The sequence below is a fragment of the Homalodisca vitripennis genome, chromosome X, assembly GCF_021130785.1.
Source record: "Homalodisca vitripennis isolate AUS2020 chromosome X, UT_GWSS_2.1, whole genome shotgun sequence".
NCBI lineage: Eukaryota > Metazoa > Arthropoda > Insecta > Hemiptera > Cicadellidae > Homalodisca > Homalodisca vitripennis.
In genome coordinates, this window is record NC_060215.1 from 36352634 (window position 1) to 36377745 (window position 25112).

At 32.4% G+C, this 25112-nt stretch overlaps 2 protein-coding genes across 3 annotated transcripts in view; one reads left to right on the forward strand and one right to left on the reverse strand.

Annotated features, from left to right (window-relative positions):
- Positions 1 to 162: 162 nt before the first annotated feature.
- On the reverse strand, positions 163 to 14814 carry LOC124368906 (ribulose-phosphate 3-epimerase). 2 transcript variants are annotated; one of them, XM_046826431.1, is made up of 5 exons: positions 14379 to 14814; positions 11348 to 11455; positions 8079 to 8163; positions 5536 to 5672; positions 163 to 434 (listed from the first exon to the last, which is right to left on the reverse strand). In XM_046826431.1, exons 1-5 carry the CDS (start codon positions 14631 to 14633, stop codon positions 318 to 320), a joined length of 702 nt encoding a protein of 233 aa, XP_046682387.1. In that variant the 5' UTR covers positions 14634 to 14814; the 3' UTR covers positions 163 to 317. The 2 variants fall into 2 exon arrangements, with proteins under 2 accessions (XP_046682387.1, XP_046682388.1); XM_046826432.1 differs by lacking the exon at positions 14379 to 14814 and adding an exon at positions 13837 to 13996.
- Positions 14815 to 22084: 7270 nt separating this feature from the next.
- The window catches only part of LOC124368907 (xylulose kinase-like), a 94862-nt gene continuing 91834 nt past the window's right edge, over positions 22085 to 25112 (forward strand). Inside the window, exon 1 of the mRNA XM_046826434.1 lies at positions 22085 to 22332. Within this exon, the coding sequence (XP_046682390.1) occupies positions 22279 to 22332 (54 nt within the window). The 5' untranslated portion in view covers positions 22085 to 22278. The remainder of the gene's footprint in view (positions 22333 to 25112) is intronic.

The window sequence follows — 25112 nt, forward strand, 5'->3', positions numbered from 1 at the left end:
TTGTACAAACGTCAGTTATATCAGTATTATGCAACTTTATAATTTACTAATCACTCAAGATTATAATCAATGTCAATGACAGTTGTGAAGCCGATTGGTTTTGATAATGAATTATTTTATCAATTACATAAACATTGAGGAACAGGTTACAGAACAAATAGATTTTAACAAAATCATCATTTTATATTAAACCATATAACATCAACAGATTTGTTACAAAAATATTTCATCTTTAATAAACCCCATATTTGTGTGGAATGTAATGAATATTTTCTAATCAGTCAGTGGAGATAAAAGTTCAACTCTTGCAGTTGAACTCAACTTTTCCTCTTGTCTATACTGCTCTGAACAACATCTCGCATGGTCTTTATCACCTTCTTGGGGTCAGGAGCCCCGATTGTAGCAGTCCCTGATACTATCATATTGGCACCAGCCTGAAACATATTTTTATTACTTTCACGTTACAAAGTCACAATTAATAACACATATAATAGTACAGCACTAATTATGTTACTAACACACTCAATCTTATCACAATAAGTTTCATCATCACTGACCATTTCATCAAGTTCTCGTTAACCTGAACTCTGTGCTGTTTTTAATCCTTGGTCAACAGTCTTCTTGGTATGAGTCGAATGGCACTCCTCTCGTGAATGCCATTTCATGAATGATTAGCCTATGATTTTATTGTACAAGAGAACATTCACTCTTGTCAATTAAAGTTTATCAGGGTCATATTCTAATGATGCCTATGCTATTTTAATTTTTTTTATATATAATTCATAACAGCGGGATACTCAGATAATCATGTCCGAAGTACAAAACATACTAGTTCTTCTTCTTTTAAATGTATCCAAAAAATTGCCAATGACAAAAACATACTTTTTTACTGGAATAACAGTACATTACAACAAGTAAGGCTAATGTAATGTAACATTTTGCTAAATTGAAAATTGAAAATTTATTTATCAAATATTGATAGGAGAAATTATATGTGCAAATATTTTAGAAGTTAATTAGCGATGTTAAAATATAGATAAACTGAATTATGTAATTTCTTAAGAAAGGATCTGTAGATTTAGGATGATACAGTTAGACAACAGGTTTTCTGGTAGCCTGCTTTGTTTACAATGAGAGTTACTTTTGTTCTCACTGACCAAGTCATTTTTTAAATTGTACACAGTTTTGTAATGTGCTTAGCTCATAAATAGTTATGACAATCCAAACTGTAGTTCAGCACTAATGAAAGCTGTCCTCCTGGGAATTTCATTGGCATGAAATATCAAATAATATAGAATTTCTTTATTACCCATCATATGTTGTGTTATACATAGCTTAAAAAATAATAATCTAACCCTCAACGGTTTTCTTAACATTCTATACAAAAATTTGTGTTAAAATATTTTTACACGATTATTTTATTTAGTGAAAAACAAGAGACAATAAATCTTCTTTCTCAATTAAGTACAAGAGTGCATACAGATAATTAATTCATAATTATTTCAAAGAGGCTAGTTACACAAGTTATATTTTAAATATTATTAAACAGCAATTCTATAAAAATCGTTACCTTAAAATGTTCATACGAGGACTTTTTATTTAATACTGTAGGCTTGAAACATTGAAATCCCAGGTGGCTCAAACTCCAAATAACAAAAACTTACACTTCATGAAAAAGCCAACATTAGTCAAAAAGGTTTACTAAATCTGACTATATTTTGTTATTTCTTTTTTAAATACTATGCTACATATTCTAGTTCTTTATAATTTTTCTAAATTTTAGTCTTATATTTAATTAATTTTTCAAATTTCGAAGACTTGTCTTGTTGTATATATGGACAGTTTTGTTGTACATGGTGTTCATGCATGACATAATGGGAAAACTTGTACTTTTTTAGTGTTTAGATTATTCACATAAATTTAAACTTGATAGTCATTACTTTGGAATTTTTAAATAACCTGCAAGGTTCGATGGGAGATGTTTCTAAATTAAGACTATTCTGTTAAAATTTGTTTTAGGTGTTCCATTTCAGACTCCCATAATTAATTATACTCTGAAAGAAGGAAAAACATACCTTCCTTAAACTTTTGTTATACCTTAGAGAAATATAATTAAATTTTGATGATATTTGACCAATATATGGTTGTTAGCTGAAACCCAGATTTTTAGGTCCTTAATACAGTTCAGAATATTGGTATCCATCGATTGAGGATCTTTCCTTAACAACCACTGATGTGTCATCTAGATATTGAACAGTATTGACGATGGTACACTTTATTTTTAAGGACGGGTAAATTACAAAAATAAGAAACAGAGGACATAACTTGTGTAGCATTTTCCAATCAGAATCAAAGATTTCTCATTCTCGGTATCATACAAAATGCAATGAAATTACTGAGGCAGAATTCAAGCAAATTTGTAAGGTCAAAAATCTTCACTGGAAATGTTTGTATTGTAAAAAACTGGCAACTGTTGTCAGTGATGACAAAAATGTTGATTTGACAAATATAGAAGGAAAAATTCATAACTTAAATAAAGACGAAGAGCAAAACACCAATCTTGGCAGCTGAAATAGGGCTTATATTTACTAAAGAAAATGAAGCACTAAAACAGCAAATTCATGTACTAAACATTTCAAAGACTGAATGGCAGAATTGAAAAACAAAATTATTTCTATTCATGATAAAATTAAAATGAATAGCAAATTTAAGGATAACATAATTCTACAGCTATAGGATTATAAGTCTAACAATATTTCAGAAAAACTTACCTTAGTTTAGAAAATTAAAATTTATAAATTAAATTAGCATTTTTGAGGTCACATTTTACAAGAAAACTGAAGTGAAATAACAAAAACGTATAGACTGTGTGCAGAAGTTTTCAAGATGTTCTAAAATAAACTGTGAATCAGATCAACAAAAAAGATTTTCAGTTTACTGTCTTCGCTACAAACAGATTTAGTGTTTATGCCAATATTGGTGCAAATAGTGAAAAACACAGAAATATAAGAGTGGAAAGCCAAATAAACAATTATAACAATAGCAAAAGTTTGAACAAGAAGAGGCATCAAAAGAACTACATCAGTGAGAAGAGCAATTTTTTTTAAACTCCTTGTGTGATGAGAATATCAGTTTGTGGTTAAATATAACTTTGTATTCCAAGTCCCTTCCAAAGTGAATATAGTTTCTCGTCCGATAACCCACTTTCTAAAATATTGTAACAGTTTGGAAGAAGTCTTAGATACATTCAATAACATAGATCTGTCACACTTTGAATATTTCGATATTTTGTTAATGACAGGCTGAATGACCAATATCAAAGTGAAGTTTAACATTGGTCACTTAGTTTGCCATAATCCCACCCACACAATATTGACTCAGTTACTAGTTACAATGAATGTGTAAAGAATTGGCTGCTAGTCTGCCTCAATGGTGATACAGAAATCAATTGGCGGGACTAACAATACATCCCCACATTTCAAAGTAGTTTTAATTACGTTAGAGGTGATCATCTCTTCCCGTAAAGCCAATATAGTCATCAATATAGTGACCACCAAATGTGTTCTACCAGTCTTTAATTAAATTTCATTCAAACAATGCAACTCATGATTTCTTTCCATTATCCATGAAGCACATAATCTAAAATTTCTATTATTCAGCCAGCTACTGAAGAACAAGGGGGCATTATGTGAATAATGAAGCACACTTAAATGCAGTTGGTAAACATGTAGTTGCAGAAAGCTTCCTTGCTGTCCAGTCCTTCCAAAAAAAAAAGAAAAAAAGACCAACTGCAGAAGATATCCTTATGGAGAAATTAGCAAAATTTCTGATAGTTAAACTTTTTTGGGAGTAAATCTGGACAGTTTTTTTTAAATTGCGAGTCCCATACCAAGACATTGCAGCTAAAATTAAGTAGAGCATTATTTGCAATCAAAACCATATCTCAAGTAACAGACTTAAGTACAACACTGTTAGCATACCATTGCAACTTTTTGTCTCCAATTAGATACAGCATAATTTTCTAGGCAAGTAATAATAAACTCAATTCTATTTTTATACTACAGAAAAAAGCAATTGGGATTATCTAAGCTACAGGAATGCATGCAAAGCATATTTAATAACATATGCAAATTACCAATAACATCACTTTTTAATTTCGAAATTAGTTAAAACAAAATTGAATTTTTGCTAAGGCCAAAATGATGACTTAAAACACGAGAAGAAACACACAGAATCAGTTACCAATACATAAATTAGCTGGTTTAGAAAAATATCCTTATTACACAGGATTGCTGATATTAAACTTGAATTATACAATGTGAATTTGTATCCATAATCATTTATATGTTAATTTTAGACAGATGGCTTAATTATAATGATTTTGACTAGTTTAATTGCTATATTTAATTGAAATGTATGTTAGCTTTGTGCTTATTTGAGTACTTATGGTTTTTTTATACATATATTTATATGACACGTTACATGTTGTAAGAGCAAAGCTCCAATGATTGTAACTGTTTATGATAAATAAATTTAATTGAATTGTTGTCAGGGTCTCTTTAACACATTCACTGCGGGTGACGAGCATGCTCGTCATGTGAAAATGGTGGGCCGGGCGGTTGACATGTTGACAACATCATAAGCGAGCTCGGCATACGGCAGCTGCTTTCATATTGCCTCAGTGTGAGCTGAGCAATTGCCCGGGAAGGCTGTAACACTCATAGCGAGGTGTGCCTGTTTCAGTGAGTCAGTTGGTGCAATTCGTCGCCGGTTCGCCATTTTCGTTTGTTGTGTTTGCTTTTGCTACCAAGAAGATAAGCGTAAGGAAACAGTGTACTATTGTGCACTTTGCCCTGACGAACCAGGTCTGTGTGAACTCAGTTGCTTTGATAAGTATCACGAGGACAAATAAGTAGTTTTTAGTCTTTGGCGGTGGGTGGGGATGTTTATGTTTTTTCTAATTTTTACTTGGGGAGGGGGGAGTGTTAACAGTTTTTTATGTTGTATATTTTCAAACTAATATGTAATATATACGTGTAATTGATGTACTATCTACGTGTCATACGGGGACCGGCACCCGGTGCGGATGACAAACGGACTCTACACAGACATGAAATCACCCGTTCCGGCCAACAAAGCTTCTGGGATACCTTGGACAACCCTTTCGGCTATCTTGACTCCGTTTTGGGTAAGTAAAAAACAACAAAAATTCTCGCATTTTCTGTTGCCAGTAATTGTGTCATCCGCAGTGAATGTGTTAATGTTTGCCTTGTAATTCTTAGATTTATTTAGATCACTGGCTAGGCTTCACTGAAATTCTAACCTGTTTGTAAGATTAATATAATATAGGATTGTAAATTCCACTACTCTAGACCATTACGTTCTGTCAATATCATCGATTTGTAATGACTTGTATACTCCGGTATAACTAATGCAAGTAGTATCCCAGTATAAATATAATTCTTCAAACATATTCACTTAGCTTATACGAGTAGATAGCATTTAATAACACAACTGAAGAGACAGTTTACTCACATCAGCACAAGCTTGTATGGTATTGGGTCCTACTCCGCCATCTACCTCAATGTCCAGAGTTGGGAAGTTATCCCTCAGCCACTTTACTTTAGGCATCATGTCATTCATAAACTTCTGACCTCCAAAACCAGGCTCCACTGTAACACAATTATTGCTTTAGAACCTAAAAGCATTAGAATTCATGGGATATAAACAGCAATAATTACATGATTACAAACTACCGAGAAATATTGGGTGAAATAAATACTTTAATTATCCCAGCAGTGCTGCTGTCATCTGTGGCCAGATGGCATTCAGACACACATTATGGTTTGACATGATAAAATAAAAACCGCCATCTGATTGGGAGAATCTTTTTGCCAGTAGAAGTTTGGTTCAGTACAATAAAAGAATTTTACACAAAGCAAGTCTGCTTTGAATTCCAATTTTAATTTTGTTTAAGAAATTAAATGCTGTAAGGTTGTTAATATACATAGGGACAACGTGGATCGCCGATAGCTGAATGTCTTCATATCGAGTGTAATTAATATTGTCAAAGACATAAATTGACCGTCTCCAATTTTTACACAATATATACCAATTATATTAAAATGATACCTGTGGTTACAATCTTAGCCTGTTTGCGAAATTGTGGTCATGCCCCTGAACCATCATGACTTCATATGAAAGAGGTGTGAAATTAATCAATGTCAACTGCACTTTATACTTGATTCAATCATGGACTAAGCTGCATCAGAGGTAACTCGTAGGCATGTTGTTGGTCACACCACACATAATACACACAGGCTCTGTTGCTGAATTCCTTACTGAAGACAATGATGTGGATCACCAATAGCTGAATGACTTCATATCGAGTGTAATTAATCTTGTCAAAGACATAAATTGACTGTCTCCATTTTTTACACAATGTATACCAATTTTACCAATGTCCTCAACACGTTCATACAAAACATATTTTTTGCTTTATACTCAATGCTCACTTTCTTATATTTCTGCTATTGTTTATTGAAAAATCAGATACTAAATTCTGAAATATTAGGCATAGCAACATACTTGCAACTTGATTTTAATATGTATATATTGTTATTGGTTTTATAAATATCTCGGTAACTTTCCAAAAATGCTCTACTATCATAGAAAACATTTATGACAGTGACAGGGGGAGTTAAACACTATCAAGAGGGTTTTGAATATGAAAAGTAAAATAATAACAGTAACTGTTTCATTGGAAACCATTTATATTTATACTAAAAAAGTTAACAAAATAATAATTATATCTTAATTACATTTGTGTATGTTGTAATTTTGTTTAATTTATTCTATAAGTTTTGAGCTACACTAGCAACTTATTGTTAATGAAAATTATAATATAATTAAGAACTAATTGATACAATAGAGTAAAATAAAACATAATAGTTAAAACAAAGTAAAACTAAGAATACAGTAGAGTCCCGTTAATCCGACCTAATTGGGACCGAGCCCTATTCGGATTATGTAATTGTTTGGATTAGCCAGAATTACAGAAAAATATGGTTTTAAACTTGAGAATGGGTCTATTTTGTTATAGAATTATCAACATTGTTTATTAAAACATGTTTTCTGACTGTTGCATTGTATTTCTTGACAAATAAACGTGTTTGCGAATACTAAGCACATTTACCGTATTTAGTGTGAGAGTTCTATTGTTAAGCAATGTGAGCGTACTGGGTATTGTACGGGTCCACGCGTTCAATAGTTGTACGAAACTACGCGTCATCCAATAGACTCTCTTTAATGCGACGGAAGACAATAACTGAATTTATGTCTTTTAACAATTAATATTGTACTCAATAATAATCAGTACTGTACATCCAATTTTTGTTTGATTTCACTTCTTAATACAGTAATTTAACTCATACTTAACCTATAAGTTTCAATTTGGTACTGTATTTAACTTCATTATTTATGTACTGTACCGTACACAATTTGTCTTAATAAAATATTGTATGTCTATTTAATTAAAGTTTTCTTTGTTTATGTACGAAATGATGCACCCATTCTCATTTTTTATGTAATTAGTTCCTATAACTGTTCATTATCTTTATAAATAATTCCTCCTGGACCTGTTCGGATTAACCGACGTTCGGATTACACGTGTTCGGATTAGCGGGACTCCACTGTAATTGAAAAAATACATTGCAATTTATCATGCAGGTTTTAAATTTCACCATGATAGTCTGATCAAGTTTTGAAATTCAAAAATGTCACTAGATACTAACAACTATTTTGTTATACTGACCGGTCAGTTCGTTTTTAACAACTTTTAAGTATCATAATATTTTAATAAAAAAGTAAAGATTTTTTATTACTGAAATTTAAATTTTTGTAAAAACCCTTACAATATATATGGTTTACAGGTTTGCAGTTTATTCAAAGTGATGGATGAGGCAAACAATCGATGACATATAGTTTTTTTAATCTGATCCTAAAAGGGTTAATGTATTACAATTACAACTATTTTAATTAAGGATTTTATTGCTATTGAAAAATCTAATTTCGCAAACCTGTCATCACGAGAATCATATCTGCAATTTCTACATATTCTTTGACAGCTTCCACTGGAGTTCCCGGCTTGAGAGCAATACCCACCTAAAAACAAATTGGATATAGGTGCACAATTTTAGTCCTACGCTAAATTAAAGATGTACAAAAAATCAATATAACAAAAATTGAGGAAATGATTATCTACTTAAGAGAAATGGAGTACAAGTGTTTATAGCCTTACAGAAATAGTTTCCTTTCAGATGGTGTATTCTCGTGCTGACCATCGGATTAAGAAAATTTGAGATAAGTATCAATAAAATCACACTGTTGGATGTTCAAATTAGTGTGTCACTAGTTTAGGGAAGGGAAATTTTACTTACTTGTTTGCGTAGTATTTGATATAAGCACATCTTGATTTGAAGACACAAAGAAAAATTTTTCATATTTATTATTTTTAAAATTTTTTTTAACTTTTCCAAATGATAGACCATGAAAGTAAAAAGAAAAATTCATACATAATATTTTTCTGAAATAAACTAATGCCAAAAATAGATCACCAAATTTTTATACACTTGGCAGCAATACTTGAAACAATAAAGCAAACAGAAGCTTCTTGATATGGAAACATCAAAATATAAGTAATGATATTATTACACTAATAAATATAAAGTTTACACGGTTTTATGGTTTAGTTTTACATCAAAGCACAATTATGAAACAAAGTAAACAGTTCTTCTAGAAAAATGGGTAATTCGCATCTGACGAATTCATTGGCTGACAGTCCATAACATATAGTTAATTATCATTCCAAAGATCTACGAGGAAGAAAAAAACGGGCATTAATTGATACATTGAAACATATTGAATACAACTATATAGTTACTCGGATATTTCAACTGTGTGGTTGAGATCGTTAAACCAAACTATATTGGCAATTTACGAGGATTTTATCGTATCTGACTTGCCAATGCCAAGCACTCAAAGGGTTAAGGAAATACGCTTAGTGACATCATATCGTCTTATATATTATGTGTTTAGACCATCAAATACAAGAAAATGATAGAAAGAGCATGCTCCTTAAACATACATTACTTCACATGTTTCTTTCACTGCCATATTTTGTTAGAAAACAAGCTCCAAGTGTTACACTCCAAACAGAAACAAAATATTATACATTGCTATAACTGTCATTATTGTTAATCAATTTATTAAAAGACTAGTTTTAGTTTATTATTTATTGGTGTTAAAATGTACAAACCGGCAACTAGTTATTTTAGTTTACGGTAACTATAAAACTGTATTGTATTTATCATTATAGTCTACAATAACAAACATATTTAATGATGTATTAAGTAAGAAACTGTACTGCTCTTGAGATATCACAGTTTTACAAAGATGATTTTTGAGTGTCTTAATATGTATATTGTCTTTAAAACTAATGGATTTATGATGAAATCCAAGTAATAATCCAATAAAAGTACATTATTTACTAACAGCTTTAATTAATTGAAGTACATGATTATTACATGATTAAGTTTCTGCTTGAATTAGTGAATTTCTTTAAACAAGTTTATTCCAATAAATTGTTTCATGGCAGTTATAATTAATATATCCATACACGCAGCAAAACAAATTAAAGGTCTCATCACAGCATTTTGCTAGAAACAATTTGATAATTCCCCAAACAGCCCCAATTTAGCGCCCAATGACTACCATTTGGTTTTTCAACAGAAGAAGCCTCTTTGTACTTACTTACTTACTTTGTACTTCTAATTCCGCAGGAGTTGGCCAAAACTGGGCTTCTGCAGGTCAAACTGCCCCAGGAAAGGGTCAGGGTGGGTTGGGTAAAGTGCCCGCACAAAATTCAAAAAATTCTTCTACACTGTAGAAACAATTTAAGACTAAAAGGTTCTTTAGCTAACGCTTGAATTGTTTTTTAATCTTGAAGGTCATTGCCATAAATACAATAGCGTCAAAACATAATCACGTTGCAGTTGCTGTTAAATCAGGTGGCAATTTTCTTTGATTTGTTTTCATTATGATAAACACATGACGATGGCCATTATGTAAAAAAGTAAATAAAATTGTGTGTTTTCATATAACAATAAAATTGTTACAAAACATAATTTATTTTATAGGAAAAAAACCCTCACTATTTGCAGAAGTTATTCAGTACTTTTTAACTCTAAACTTTTCTGTCCTATTATTACAAGCTTAATAACACTTAATAATAAAATTTTCCAATTTTAAAATCCACGAAAAAATATTATCAAATAACTAGAAATCTATTTTACCACGCTAGTAAGATAAATCTTATACCGTAATAATACTCATTTCATGATGAAGAGGTTAAATATTAAAAACATAATTAAAATGAATAATGCTAAATTTTAAATACAAATATTCGTACAAATATTAAAAATGTTTAAAAATATATTCATTGTTTTCATTATTCATTTATCTGTATAAAAATATTAATATGTTTCATACTCACTTTTGAACTTCCCACGTGGTCAATTTAACTTTACTTACGGATAAAGTATATAATTGCAATAACAATTAAACCCACAATATTTTTAAAACTAATAAATTAGTTAAATTAACTTGGTTCTTTCGTAAAGGTATTTTTATTGCACAATAAACTAATTTATTGAGTTAATACGGTATCAGTGAGCCAATGCGCCAACTACAGTTCCGGCAGAAACGTTCACTCATCACTTCATACGCTACTACAGGCTAAACTAAACTTTCAATAAAAAAATGATAAATTACAAAAAAAATATTCATCTATTTTCACACAACTTTCTCGCTGACAAATTTTGTCTGACCAAAAAATTAAAAAAATCCTCGCTTACTAGTTTTTTCTTGTCATTGTAAACGCTATGTAAAATGTAAACAATAATCAAAATTATTTCGAAATTTTTTTAATATTTAAAAATGTAACCAATAGATTGCCAATATTAAGAGCTTTAATTTGACGCATCTTACAGAATTGTACGACATTGGCTTCACTTTTAAATCGCGAGAGGAAGCCGTAAAGGTCACTGATTTTCGCAGTCTGTTTTCATACTCCGCCAGGACAGTTTTAACACAGCGAGACTGACTTTTTCATGCAGGTTAGTAGTCCGCGGCCAAGTCTACGGTTAAAAAAACACAGCGAGACTGACTTTTTCATGCAGGTTAGTATCATTAGCATGTCGGTGACGCGAACCGAGGATTTTACCCTCTACCAAAACGCTCAACGCGCCTAAAGAAGTTTTCACTTCAAAAAGATTGAGTGAAAACTCACCTGCATACCAGCCTCTCTTATTTTCCAGCAGGTGTGAGGCACATTTTTGGAAGCTTCCACATGAAATGTGTATTGGTCCACTTTACTGGCAGCCATCTCTTCAACCCACTACAAAAAAACAGTTATAAACAGAGGTAAAAATGAAAAAAAGCAAACTATAGTTTAACACAATTATCTAACAATGGTAGCTTGCAGAATAAAGTCCTCCGAAAAGGTTCTACATACAAGGTGTTAAAAAGTCCCACAAGGTCTTTATAATTCCCGAACAATTACAGGTAAAACAATAAAACTTGGTACATCATTACTGCACGTATAAATCTACTTTTTGAAGTAACTACCATTTTTCATGTCATGTCAAGGTGATGGCACGCATGGAGTCAGAAGGAAATCTTAAATGAGAGCATAGGTCAAGTAGTACATAAATTAAAGGTCACGTTTGTGGTCCCTATGGTTCAGTATCCCAGTCTTTCCGGCAGAAGTCAAAACCATTATGAAATGTGCTCGTTAGAATTTCCATCTGCGGTATAGGAGTAAGACTTAGTATTTTCACAAGATAGCCAGGCAGAATTAAAGTTTGGACTCTTGTGTGCTCAACTCCGAACTTGTCTGGGATTGCTATCAAGTCGTTTCTTCCCTTGCCAGAATCAACAATGTGACTGTTTGTTGGGTTCCTGGTTATGAAAGGGTTTCTGGGAAAAAGTAGAGCTAGTGTCCTAGCCAGCCAGCTTGGGCTCAGTGTCCAACATAACGGGACCTCAGTTGTTCCTTGGTATTTCTAGGTGTGAATAGTTCTAGGGGCTGTCTTGAAGCGGGTTCATGTTGAACATCTGCTCTTTGACTGTCCTGCAATAGCAACTATGCCATCTTTGGTAGTATGGATAAAGGTGGTGAATTTCCCCAGGAGGACCTGATCGGTTTTTTGTAACAGTTTGTTGAATTGCTGAAACCGTAAACTAGTTGGCCTCATGGTATACACCCGGGGTGCGCAAAAGGCCCTTGAGGAAAAATTGCATGGTAATAGACCACCTCTTAGAAGAAGAAGAAGAATGTAAACTGGAGGTGAACTCAACATTCACATTGAATCACCCCTTCCCACCATAGCTACGTTATGTATAGAGAACTCATACTCTTACTCTGAAAAACATGATGACCAATTATTAAAAGCGAATAAACTAATTTCCTAATATTTTAACTGATCATTTAATCCTCACTAAAATACATAGCTACGAATTTAGTTTGGATAATTATGTAGCCTAAGATCACGTGAGAAAGGCTAAACCAAAATGCTCCTGGCCAGCAGTGTGAGCTTCGGTGGAGTAATGTCCCGCGCTGATATCAACGAAAAAAAAAAAAAAAAAAAAAAAACATCCCCGAGATAGTACCTATCAGTGCAATATCAAATTCTAGAGGGGATGATCAGAAGTATAAATTGAAAAGTAATGCAAAGAAATTTATGTAAAGTATAAAAAACATAATGAATCATGTAAAAACCCAATATTAACTTAATATATAAATGGACAGTAATAGAGAACACTTACTATTAAAAGGAAATAATCTCGTTTCGGTCAAAACATAAACTCTTAACATGCCCGACAAAACATTCCGACACAATTCACTAAGATTCGTCGAATTAATGGATGGTTGATCCATGATTGACAAGCACTTACTTGACTAGACTACAGTACAAAATATCTTGGGAAGCACTGGATCACACCCCCGGAGTGCTCAATAACAGATACGCTATCAGTCCCAGCTGCAGATAACATTGAAGTACACAGATATCGAGGCACACAGCACACAAACAGATCATTAAAATATTAAAACCTTAACTATTTATGAATATACTCCCTAAAACCATGTTATTTGCCATTTGCATCCCCTAAAACCACATATATTTTTGTTCAGAAGGATGAGCAGAATATATTAATAACGTCAAAAACGTGATTTACCGGGTCGGCCTTTAACTCATAGATACCTAATATTATTATTTATCTGCACTAAAAAAAATACAAAATTACCCAAAAACAGATACAATATGTGTAATAAGTGTAACATAGCAATTAGAAGCATAAAAACAAAGATAACACACAAACACAATATTAGACAGCAGCTACAGGGGACCTGCTACATATGTGGATAGGACGGGACCTCTCATACGGGTTAATGTTGATTCAGTAATAGCTCAGAATCACTTATAGGCTAGTTCTTATTGGGCTGATTATAATAATGCCACTGGCCATCAAACATCCTTTGAGATAATATCCATACCTACTTAATAATATTAAGATTTTGGGGGTCTGATGACAAAAACTGGATGTGACTAACTTTTTAGAAAAAGCAAACAACAGAATTTAATCAAAACCAAGCATGGGGTACATTGTGTTCTTAGACACTATAAATTGGTTCTTACCTCCTACCACACATAAAAATATTGCTAACGAAACTAACCTAAATACTAGGGTAAATAGAGGAAATACTCATAAACTTACTTGTTCTGGGTTTGACACCATCATATGTGTCTCAAAAAAGGCATTCTTAATTTTATTCCTTAAACATTTTACCACAGGATTGCCAAATGTAATATTGGGGACGAAATGTCCATCCATTACGTCTAAGTAAGTGAAGATAATCTGCTCCACAATCCAACAATTTTTGTGACTCTTGATATAAGTTAGAAAGATCGACATTTAGAATTGTATGGCCGATTTTACAAACAACTTTATCACTAAATCGATCCATTGCATCCATCACTGTTAGTGCACTACCAATTTAACTAACGTTAAGCAATTGATTTCTCCTCTCGATTCACAAACTAATACACAAGTTGCGACTGCTAGCCCTAGACTATGTTGTAAACATGCCAATAAGAATGCATCTGAATCTGCAGTGCAGTGCAGTCTAGATCGTATCGTTTCTCCAGTTGAAATAACAATAAATTGGTTCTTACCTCCTACCACACCTAAACATATCGCTAACGAAACTAACCTAAATACTAGGGTAAACAGAAGAAATACTCATAGCCTAAACTTACTTGTTCTGGGTTTGATACCATCATATGTGTCTCAAAAAAGGCATTCTTAATTTTATTCCTTAAACATTTTACCACAGGATGGCCAAATGTAATATTGGGGACGAAATGTCCATCCATTACGTCTAAGTGAAGATAATCTGCTCCACAATCCAACAATTTTTGTGACTCTTGATATAAGTTAGACAGATCGGCATTTAGAATTGAAGGGCCGATTTTACAAACAACTTTATCACTAAATCGATCCATTGCATCCATCACTGTTAGTGCACGTTTATATTACCAATTTAACTAACGTTAAGCAATTGATTTCTCCTCTCGATTCACAAACTAATACACAAGTTGCGACTGCTAGCCCTAGACTATGTTGTAAACATGCCAATAAGAATGCATCTGAATCTGCAGTGCAGTGCAGTCTAGATCGTATCGTTTCTCCAGTTGAAATAACAATGGGTGTGTTCTGGAAGCAAACTCAGTATGTACCGGTAAGTGACGTAGTTACTTGTAACTGCCGGTAACTGTTTAAAGTTACTTAGTCACCGGTTAGTGTACATTGACACGCTCTACTGTTCTGCTTATAATTTATATATATATCTAATTATATATATCTAAGTATATATATGATTTTAATTAGATTTCAATTAGATAATTGGCCTGAAAACCTCTCTTTTGAAGTTTGAATATTGGCCAAGTGTGTTTATATTTGAAGCCTAAATAGCAGCAGCATAAGACAGGTGTGGTCATCCTACAGTATGCCAAAAGTTCTCGAACGTCCACTTGAATAAGTTTGAATTTGAAACTTAGATAAGTTACGAATTAAACATATCTTTGACTCAGTTTCTTTTAGATCAAATCAATGTGATACTGGAATTTCAGAAAGTTATCAATGTACACACTAAGAAACATTAAAACATTACATAACGATACCTTAAAATCTCCCAAAATCAATTTCGGTTCCTACGAGCATTTGGATCAATTGCTCATACAGATATTCAGTACTTAAGTTTTTGCATCATTTATAAATAGTCGGTGTCGTTGAAACCGATGCATGAAAATACGGGTTTGTCTAGAAGCAACAATCACGTGATCGGTTCAGCTCTGAGCCTTTATGGAGTGAGAAGTATTGGCAAACCGAGAGACTTTGGTTTTGATGCCAGTAACGCAAACTGGTAAGTCATTAATAAATAGGAGGAACAATAAGGACTCAGGATTGACCATTAAGGTATCCTATACTTTATCTCCTTTGAATTTGATAAAACATATATTTTAAAATCTGCAGAACCTTCAAAGGGATTCTGTACAGTCTAAGTCCTTCTCCTAAGATATGCAGAAATCAAAGAGAGAAAAAATTCTTCTTATCCCGAAATAGTCTAGTTTATGTAGTAGAAAATTGTCATCGGCCTTATCGATGGCATTTGTGAGCTCATAAAATACTTCCATTGCCGATTCTCGAGAGAGCTTACGAGGCAAATAAAACTAGATTGTGAATACCCTGTTGCCGATTTTCCATTAAATTAACCCAAAAAGGTTAGGGCCAGATAAATTTATTTTATTTAACAAAGAGATCTAAAACATCATGAATAAAATCATAAACCTCATTAAGATAATTTAAGTCTCTATACTATAACTAGGATACAAAATATAAATTTTTATGAAATACTAAAAATATTAATTATTTCTGGCTTTATAAGATATTATACATACCTACATACACATAACATATGCACGTATTAAAGACTGATATGATTCAAAGGATTCAAAAGTAGCTCTTTTATGTAATTAAAACACCCCTATGTACATGCGATATTGATAATATAAACTATTCTTTCCTACTTAACATAATCTCTGGTGCAAATTATATGCATATAATTAGTACACTTAATTAAACAATATACAACTCGTGCATGCGAAGTCAAAAACAAAGGTAAACTCATAAACAATTAAAACGGAGGAGATCTGTGCTTACACAGCTAAAACAAAATCATCTTTGGGTAAATGTGTTTACGCGCTGAACTTAAATACACCAAATCATAAAATCTTAAAAATCAGAAAATATAAACATTAGTTACTTCCTAAACATAAAAGGCTCTATTCCATGAATTTGATGAATAAAATTACAACATTAAACACAATATATTGCAAGTATTAAGAGATCATTTTAAACAGCTTAATATACCAAAGTATCATTCAAAGTAGAATATAATACTGAAAATGTATAAATTAACTATACAACGATTAATGGAATGAGCCTTTAAAACCACTAGGAATATAATGTTAGAGATTGTTTTAAGTTAAATAAATAAATAAACTCTTGTGTATTTAATAATACAAATAAAATAAAATCATCTCATTTAGGTGTGCATAGTAGATGTACAACATAGTTGTATGCCCTTTAACTTGAAGGTATAAAGGAATATTAGATTCATGCACTTGACAAATAGTATAATAATATATAAAATTTAAAATATCTATCACAAGCATGAAGAAATAAAATTAATAAGCTTTAATACATGAAAATAGCATTCAAAGCAGAAATTAATATTTAACATGTGTAAAATAATTATAATAGATTAGAATTATATAAGGCTATAAAATGCTATCTATATAAACTAAAACAACAGTTAAATCGATTGAATTGAATTGAACCATAATTTATTTCGAAATGTCGTACATGTAAACAGTGAAAAACTAAAGCTTAAACTTCTTAAAAAGTAAACTAAATGTAACGATCAAAATAAGTAGTAATTATAAGTTTAGTTAGTAACATACAATTGAGGAGTCAATTATATATATATATATATGTATATATATATATATATATATATATATATATATATATATATATTTAGCTGTTCATTTTGAAATTCAATTAAAGTTGAATTCATTAAGTCTTAATACAAAATATTATGACCTACGAAATAAGCCTACATGGGCCTGTAGAAAGGCTTGCGAAGGCTGCGTTCTCATTATTTTAATATAAAATCATGTGGGGGGGGGCGCGCGCCCACACACACACACACACACACACACACACACACACACACACACACACACACACACACACACACAATTAATTATTGTATTAATGTCAATTATTGTACTAAGCGAATAATTAAAAGTAGTAAAATCTAGAATGGTGTATTTCCAGAATCAAGAAAAAAGAAACGAGAGTATCATCTTATATACAGAGATTGCTTGCAGAGGATTAAAGTGAATGCAGTAACTAAAGTGAAATAAATAAATTATACTGAGAGCTACATAAACCATTCATAGTTGTCGGTAGTGGAGTGACAGGTTAGATAAGGAGGGGAGGGTTAATGTTAGAAGTTAGTCCCGTCTGTATTCAGCCGTAATAGTTGATTTACCTTCGTCAATACTGATAAGAGACAACTATTCATTTGAGCGTTTCTTACACGTAAATACAGATGGTGAATAGAAAATGTGGTTATCAGGAAAGTATTGACAAAGATTTCTAAATAGAAGATGGGATGTGTAGAAAGAGTTACTAGACTATATGGATTTACTCATTTGCATTGGAACAACTCCAATATTTCGTGCATATCGAGTATTATGAGAATACGAGGTTGTTGAGAAGATTGTTTAAAAATTGTTATAAATATAGATGAGGATTGTTTTTATGACGATTTTACGGATTGGCACAATAGTGGTTTCTTAATAATAAAGTGTCAGTAGGATATCTCCAACATTTTTTGTAACCGGCTTTTAAGATTGCATTGCAGTGGCTGCAAAAGAGTTTTGTCCGCTCCACCCCAGGCGATTATTCCAAATGAAAACAATTACTGGGCGTACGCAAAATAGGCAGGTTTAATTTCCTTTCCGTTTGACATTTCTCTTAATTGTTTGAATGTAAATATGCATTTCCTTGTCCTTATCTTACATATTCAATATGATAAGACCATTTTAAACGCTTGTCAAAAATAATGCCCTAATATTTATAAGACGAGACATTTCCAATACTTTCACAAGGAATATTCATTATTATAACTGTAACAATAGTAGACAACTAGATTACTCAGGGTATAGTCTGTAGACTCCCTGGGAGAAATGGGCATAAATTTAGTTCTTGAGGCATTAAGTGAAAAAACATTTTGATCATACCAATTTTTTAAAAATCATAAAAGGTCCCAGTCGTTGCCCTTAATTAAAATAAGGCTATCATCGGCTCATCAGGAAATTAAAAAGGTTTATCGTTCAGATTTAATTTAGAAATATTATTTATGCATATAACAAACAAAATTGGTCTTATCAATATTATGTACGTTTGTAAATATGATTGTTAAGTTTTTAATTTTAATTGTTTAATTTGATTAGCCATGCAGAACCAATTTATTCTGGAACCTATATATATATATATATATATATATATATATATATATATATATATATATATATATATATATATATATATAACTTAAAAAAACTGCCACACTATATTGTGGGATGATAATTTGCAAACACACAAAAGGGTAGCTACGTACAGTGTCTACTTCCTAGTAGCAGCATAAAGGGGCGCTCTTACTCTCGCCTCCCCCACGGTGACGGCGATCTACGACACCCAGGTCCTCGAAGCTTTTCACCCTCCTGGATCGATCATCCGCTGTATTCTTCACAAGTACTCGACCCTCTTTGGTCCAAGCAAACGCCAGCTGACGATCCTTGACCATGATCTTAGCTTAGCTGAGCAAAGCTTTCGTAGCTGATTAAGTGTTTGCTAATATATTCTGATGACGTACTGTACGCCGGACTGATGTGAACTGCGTTAAGGTTCCTTTTTGGCCTGAAGCCGTTCGGCGTGAACTGTTCGACTTTCAAAACGTACGACTATGTTTAGTGGACGGGTCTGACGGCATCTTGGAGATCCTAGGCGGGGCGCAGCAAAAAAGTTTTCGCGTCGCCATGAAGAGTTAATTGCTGCTGCTGCAATAGCATGCAAAACTGGAAACACGTTTTCATTTGGTATCACTGGAACGCCGGATATTTCAAGATTCTGCAACCAAAGTACTGCTAAAAGTCCTGCATTTGTTCCTTCTTAGTGGAGACTTCTTGCGATAGTGAATTACACGTCATTCGTAGCTGAGGACATTAATTCCGCCGCAACTCCAAACTTTAATTTATTTTTTATTCAAAATCACCGAGTTTTAAATTACTGTAATAGTTTTATTAAAATAGTTTTGAGTTCCGTTATTGCTCGGAGAATACTAGACTTAAACCCAACAGCTTCAGAGTCACTACTATTTACCAATGTGGACCCCTTACACTTTTCACAGCGGAAATTTTATTCGTCTAGTCAGTTTTTTTGAAAGGTCTAAATTAACACATTGCACGTGGAACATACTTGCACGTTCAATATATTTAACTAAGTCATCATCTCAAGTTGCATTATTACACTTCACACAAAACCTGACATAGCGCTTCATAAATGAAGTGCGATAGGAACAGTAGCCTACACACACCCTTATTAACCCCACACAATAAGAACCAAAGGTCTATTCCCGCGGAAATAATAATAAAAAAGTAGAATGTAACTTTAAGTGTTTAGAACATCGGCGACACCTCTTATGCCGTACAGGGTAAAACAAAAAAAGACTAATAAAGTGATATCAACAGATAGACTGTAATATTAAGCACAAAATAAAATAGAGGGCCAGGTAGTAGAAAGGAGCGATCACGCACGGTCAGTACTGATAAGAACGACGCTCATTCCTCATCGGCGATTAGGTAAGGACTGAAATGGTATACTAATGGATAAGAAATGATATCATGTACCTGGGTCAAAAATGTGGGACACATTCTATCAAAACCACATAAAGGATTAGGTTTCAAAGGAAAGAATTGTTTCACATACCTGCTCCTCAATAACCTTATGAGGTAAAATGAATTTTTCAGTGGATTAAAGAGCAATAAGTTGCTGTTATGACATGTGCCATGACCCAACATGGGATAAAAATCATTGAAAATGTTTGCAACCTTGACAGGAACTAACATTTTTACCACTCGTATCAGTTAGTGTTATTTTTAACATGTTTTATTTCTGTGGTTTCAACACATTCACAACTTTCCACCTGACTGTTTTCTGGCAGATAAAGTGCATATTTTTGTTACTATTTTATCAGAGCTGAAATTTATGCTATTAATTTTGTAATATACCTTTCACCAAACAGTTCAAATAGTAGACAAATACGCTGCTATAGTTATAACAAGTCATCTTCTGGCGTCAATGAGTATTAAAACTGAGGATTGTCCATCCGGAGTCACCATAACTTAAAATTTACAAACACAGCACAAAACACAATGAACAAATAAATAAAATAACGACACATCACAAACGAATATTTTAGCATGACATGACACAGCGACCAGCATAGGACATAATAACTGGTAATAGGTGATTCCAGTTACCAGTGCATCGACGTTACTACCTGATTTGTCGGTTGGCGAGTTAAAGTTACAATTATTTTTTTTTAACAATTAATGGAAGCTAAATTGTTGTATAATGTTTAACATGCATCTGCATAAAAAGTAATTTTTCAAATGAAAATGCTCTTAAAATTCGTACTCTTCTAGTGTCTTTAGTTTACTCATCGATTTATATTTTCGAAATTGTCATTTAATGCATTTATTATATGGTTATCATGCATCAAATGTTGCACGACGACACCTAATCTTGTAATTTAGTTTTTCAACAATGCTCTTTAAATGTTTGGCTACGCCACCTGCCTGTCTGTCCGATATACACAATAAGGCAATTGGAACATGTTAGTTTCCATACGTCGTCTGTTCGTTTACATCGGAGTTCTGAGGTTTACGTTTTAAAATGTTCCTGGTGTTGTTTGTTATCCTGAAACCCTGGTACTTTCCCTGAGATTTAAGTTTTTTTAGTACAGTATTTTATTTGTCGGACTATACTCAACGCATATGTAGGCCAACTTTCTCTTCTGCTTTTCATTTCTTGTTTTATTACCGATTAGTGTTGTGTTTCTCTTTTTCTGTATTATTTTGTCCACTATAGTGTTATTATAACCATTGGCAATATGTTTTATGATAGGGCATTTAAATTCTCTATTATAATTGGTTACATTCAGTGGTACTTTGAGGAGCCGGTCAATCTAGAATTATAAGCGGCCATTTTTGAGTATATGGATAGTATAAAGTGGAATGGATGGTTTGTTCTGATGTTTTATGTTTTTCGGTAAATGCTATACTCAAAATTATAGTTGCGTTTTATAGGGTGAGATATAAAAAATCCAGTTGGTTTGATGTTTCTGTTTCAATAGTAAATTTTAGATTGAGAGCAATGTTATTTGTTTTTTTTCATTGTGGTTTGTCCTGTATTCGTAAATTTTAAACTATGCTGTATCCGAAGTAATAAAAGCTATAAATCCGAAATTATCCCCACTTTCTAATACTTATTGACCCCAGAATATAACTTGCTAGAAGTGCGTATGTATCTACTGTTTGAACTGTTTCACGAAGGTATATCATGTTAATATTTATTGTCTATACATAGTTCAGGGCTATAATACTAGTATGAATAATAATCTTCTACACATCCATTTCGTTTTTTATTGAGCTAGTCGTGAAGGATGATGAGCTTCGAGATCCTAAGTAGTTGAGTTCAAGTACAGAAAGCTATTATATTTCGTTTACTCTTTACTCTATGTCTCTTTTCCTGTCACCATGGAAGTCAACCAAACACAGTGTGTAGTCTGCTTGCCAACAGTCTGGGAACAGTTCAATCAAAACATTTGACAACAATGCATGTCTTTGAAAGCGTCAGAAATGTTAATGAGATAGTTTAGTAATTTAGTTTTAATTAAAGTTGGAATCTATATATTTCTCATTAAAATTACATTTTATTTTATTCAACTTTTCCAATTTTAAAATGACAGACGTAGAAAATCGCACATATTTTGGTCTTGACTTCAGTACTCAACAGGTGGGTGTTTAATTCTTCATTTACCCAAGAATATACAAATAGAAATCAGTGCGACCAGAGGCAAATTATAATTGATAAAATAATAAAATAGTACTGTAGGTTAAAATTCTCTTATTTTTTATCAGATTTTAATGTTTTCCGTTTTGAGGTTATGTCTGTAGTATTGACAAATTCAAATTGTTGATATTAAAATGTCAATAAATTATTTAGCTCTGTAGTGTATTCTTCTGTACCTTAAAAAATGAACAAATCTTTGCAATTGACACAATGTCTTTTTGATTGTTATGAGTAGGATAGCAGTATTATAGAAGTGAGAAAATACCATCAATATTTTTAAATTAAAAAAAAAAATAATAAAATAAAATCCCTTCACATTGTAATTCTTAATCTGGGTCACTCCACACCAATTCAACCAGAAAAAAACAATTTTTTCACCCACTATCTCATATTTGTATGAGACTTGGTAGCTTTGTTCTTACGTAAAGATAAGTAAAAATAACAAATTTTGAATTTTTGTCTAGCACTTAGTTTTCCAGTTATGGCACTTTAAAGTTTTTACGTTTTTCAATTCCCGCACTATGGATAGCGCCAAACAAAACATGACATCGAAAAGAAAATAATTTCTCATTTCCTCATTTGACACTCAATCTTTATGAAAATTTCAAGGCAATTCCTTGAGTACTAAGGAATTTGAAAAACATACCTCAGTAGTCTAAGTTGAACCTAAAATATTATAAAAAGTTACATTTTTTAATTTTGTATAAGTTTAAAAACGCAAACATGGTTTAATGTTGAATTCAATATCTCAAAAAGGGAATGAGATTATCAAGAAATCTTTTTTTTTCTTTATTATCTGCATAATATGGGCTTCAATTTAGTAAAACAAACATTCTGTGTATTTTGTTCATTTTATTTCTAAAATACATTACAAGTTTCAATATATTAATTACAAGCGATGTAAGGTTCTTTCAATAACAATGAATAGCTATAGCTTTTAAAGGAAATATATAAACTACATTTTAACACTTTGAAAAGTATATTCAATAGTAAGCAATGTGAATTAAAAATATTGGAGTTCAGATATAATTTATAGGTTCAGTATTAAAATATAAACTTAATATTTACGTACAAATTAAGTATACCGAAAACTTACACACACCAAATGTATATCATTAGACCCATTTCACTTAGAAGATTTGCAAACTAATGAACTAATTTATTTGTTTGAATATATTTTCAACTAATCTGGTGTACTCTGGTGGGAATTGATAAGTCCTTCCCATTGAGTTGTGTGGAGGCTCAACCACTGCAAGGATGTGTGGAATTGGCACATCATTAACATCATCTCGTCTGGGCCAGTAAAAAGAAGGGGATGGTCCTGCTGCGTGAAGAAACGTTACTATTACATCTCCATCTTCTTTGGCAACATTTGTTATTATTCCATAATAACAGAGATTGTCATATGTACAAGCAATGAAGCAAGAGGGATATAGATCTTCTTCTTTAACATTTAAAGTTAATCCTCTTCTCAAGTTGAATGTTAGACTTGGTTTTTCATCGCAACTGATTCGCCTTGCTTCTATAGTTCCAAAACAGTCGAGGTGTCTGTAGTTGTGAAAACTTCTAGTACCTGGAAGGGTATATAGATCTTAAAAGCGTTTTTCAAGCTTGCAACGAGTCTGATCTACTGAGTCTTTTGAGATGAAGTGGAAATTAATTTTGGCAATGTTGAATTCACAAAATTGAAAAAAGGTAGTTGCAGTCAGTATTAGATTGTCAAGAAGCCTTTGATGACTTGCTTTTCACGCCAAATGTTTAACAGTGTTGGCCTTTAATTTTGAAGTCTTTTTCATGAAGTTGTATTTTTTTCCTTTACTGCCCTGCATAACCGTCACTGTAATAATGAACGTCTGTGACGTTACTAAAATTGTCCTTGACAAATTGTATTAGGGTTTCTTAAATTTTATAAACCATACAAACATCATGATTTAAGTCATCGGAAATGATACAGTGGGATGAGACTATTTTTCCTGGTCAATACACAAATTGATGATTGCTGGATGAACAGTACAGGAGTCTGAGGTCCAGTGGTAACCCTGAATCATAAATGAGTAATTTTCACTAAAATCCATTGATATGATGGCTATATTTGACTCACAAGCATCTTTAAGGCTTTAAAGTAGCTTGACTGGCTTATGGCAATGTAAGAATGAGGGATTAACTTTTCTACTTTGGGCGTCAGTTCATCAACAAATTCATCAATAGTTGATGTTTGTGTTACCATCTGTGTCTGATCTGTAACAACCCATTGCTTGTAATCTGTTCTATCATCTTCTTCATAGTTTTCAAACTTAGTTTGTAAGAATGTGGTCAGATTTTCTTTAGATGAACATTTTTCACATCGCCTAAAGATACAGTTTTGATTTGAATTTTCACACAAAACCAGTTTTTGTAGATCTTTGTAACTCTCTTCTAGTTGTGCTGCATGTATTAGCAGTATTACATTTTGATGGATAGTACATACACAGACAGAGTGAGTTCCACTGGCACCAGCCAGAACACACAATTTGGGGCGAAGCTTACAAAACTTAGAGAACCCTATTTTTATTTCAGGATATTCCCATTTAAAGTTTACAAACATTTCATTCAGATTACTTAAATTAATATTTTCTTCTCATATTTTTTTTTCCCTAAGCTTACTACATCTTTCATACCAGGTAAAACTCTCGACTGCTTATCACTCTGATAGAAATTGACAACTAACTCAACAACCTTGGGAC

Coding starts and splice junctions, on each gene's coding strand:
- LOC124368906 (XM_046826431.1), bottom strand. CDS start 14,633: ATGGATGCAATGGATCGATTTAGTGATAAAGTTGTTTGTAAAATCGGC. Junction 5,673..8,078: donor TATGATTCTCGTGATGACAG/GTTTGCGAAATT, acceptor ATTGTGTTACAG/TGGAGCCTGGTTTTGGAGGT. Junction 435..5,535: donor CCATACAAGCTTGTGCTGAT/GTGAGTAAACTG, acceptor AATATGTTTCAG/GCTGGTGCCAATATGATAGT.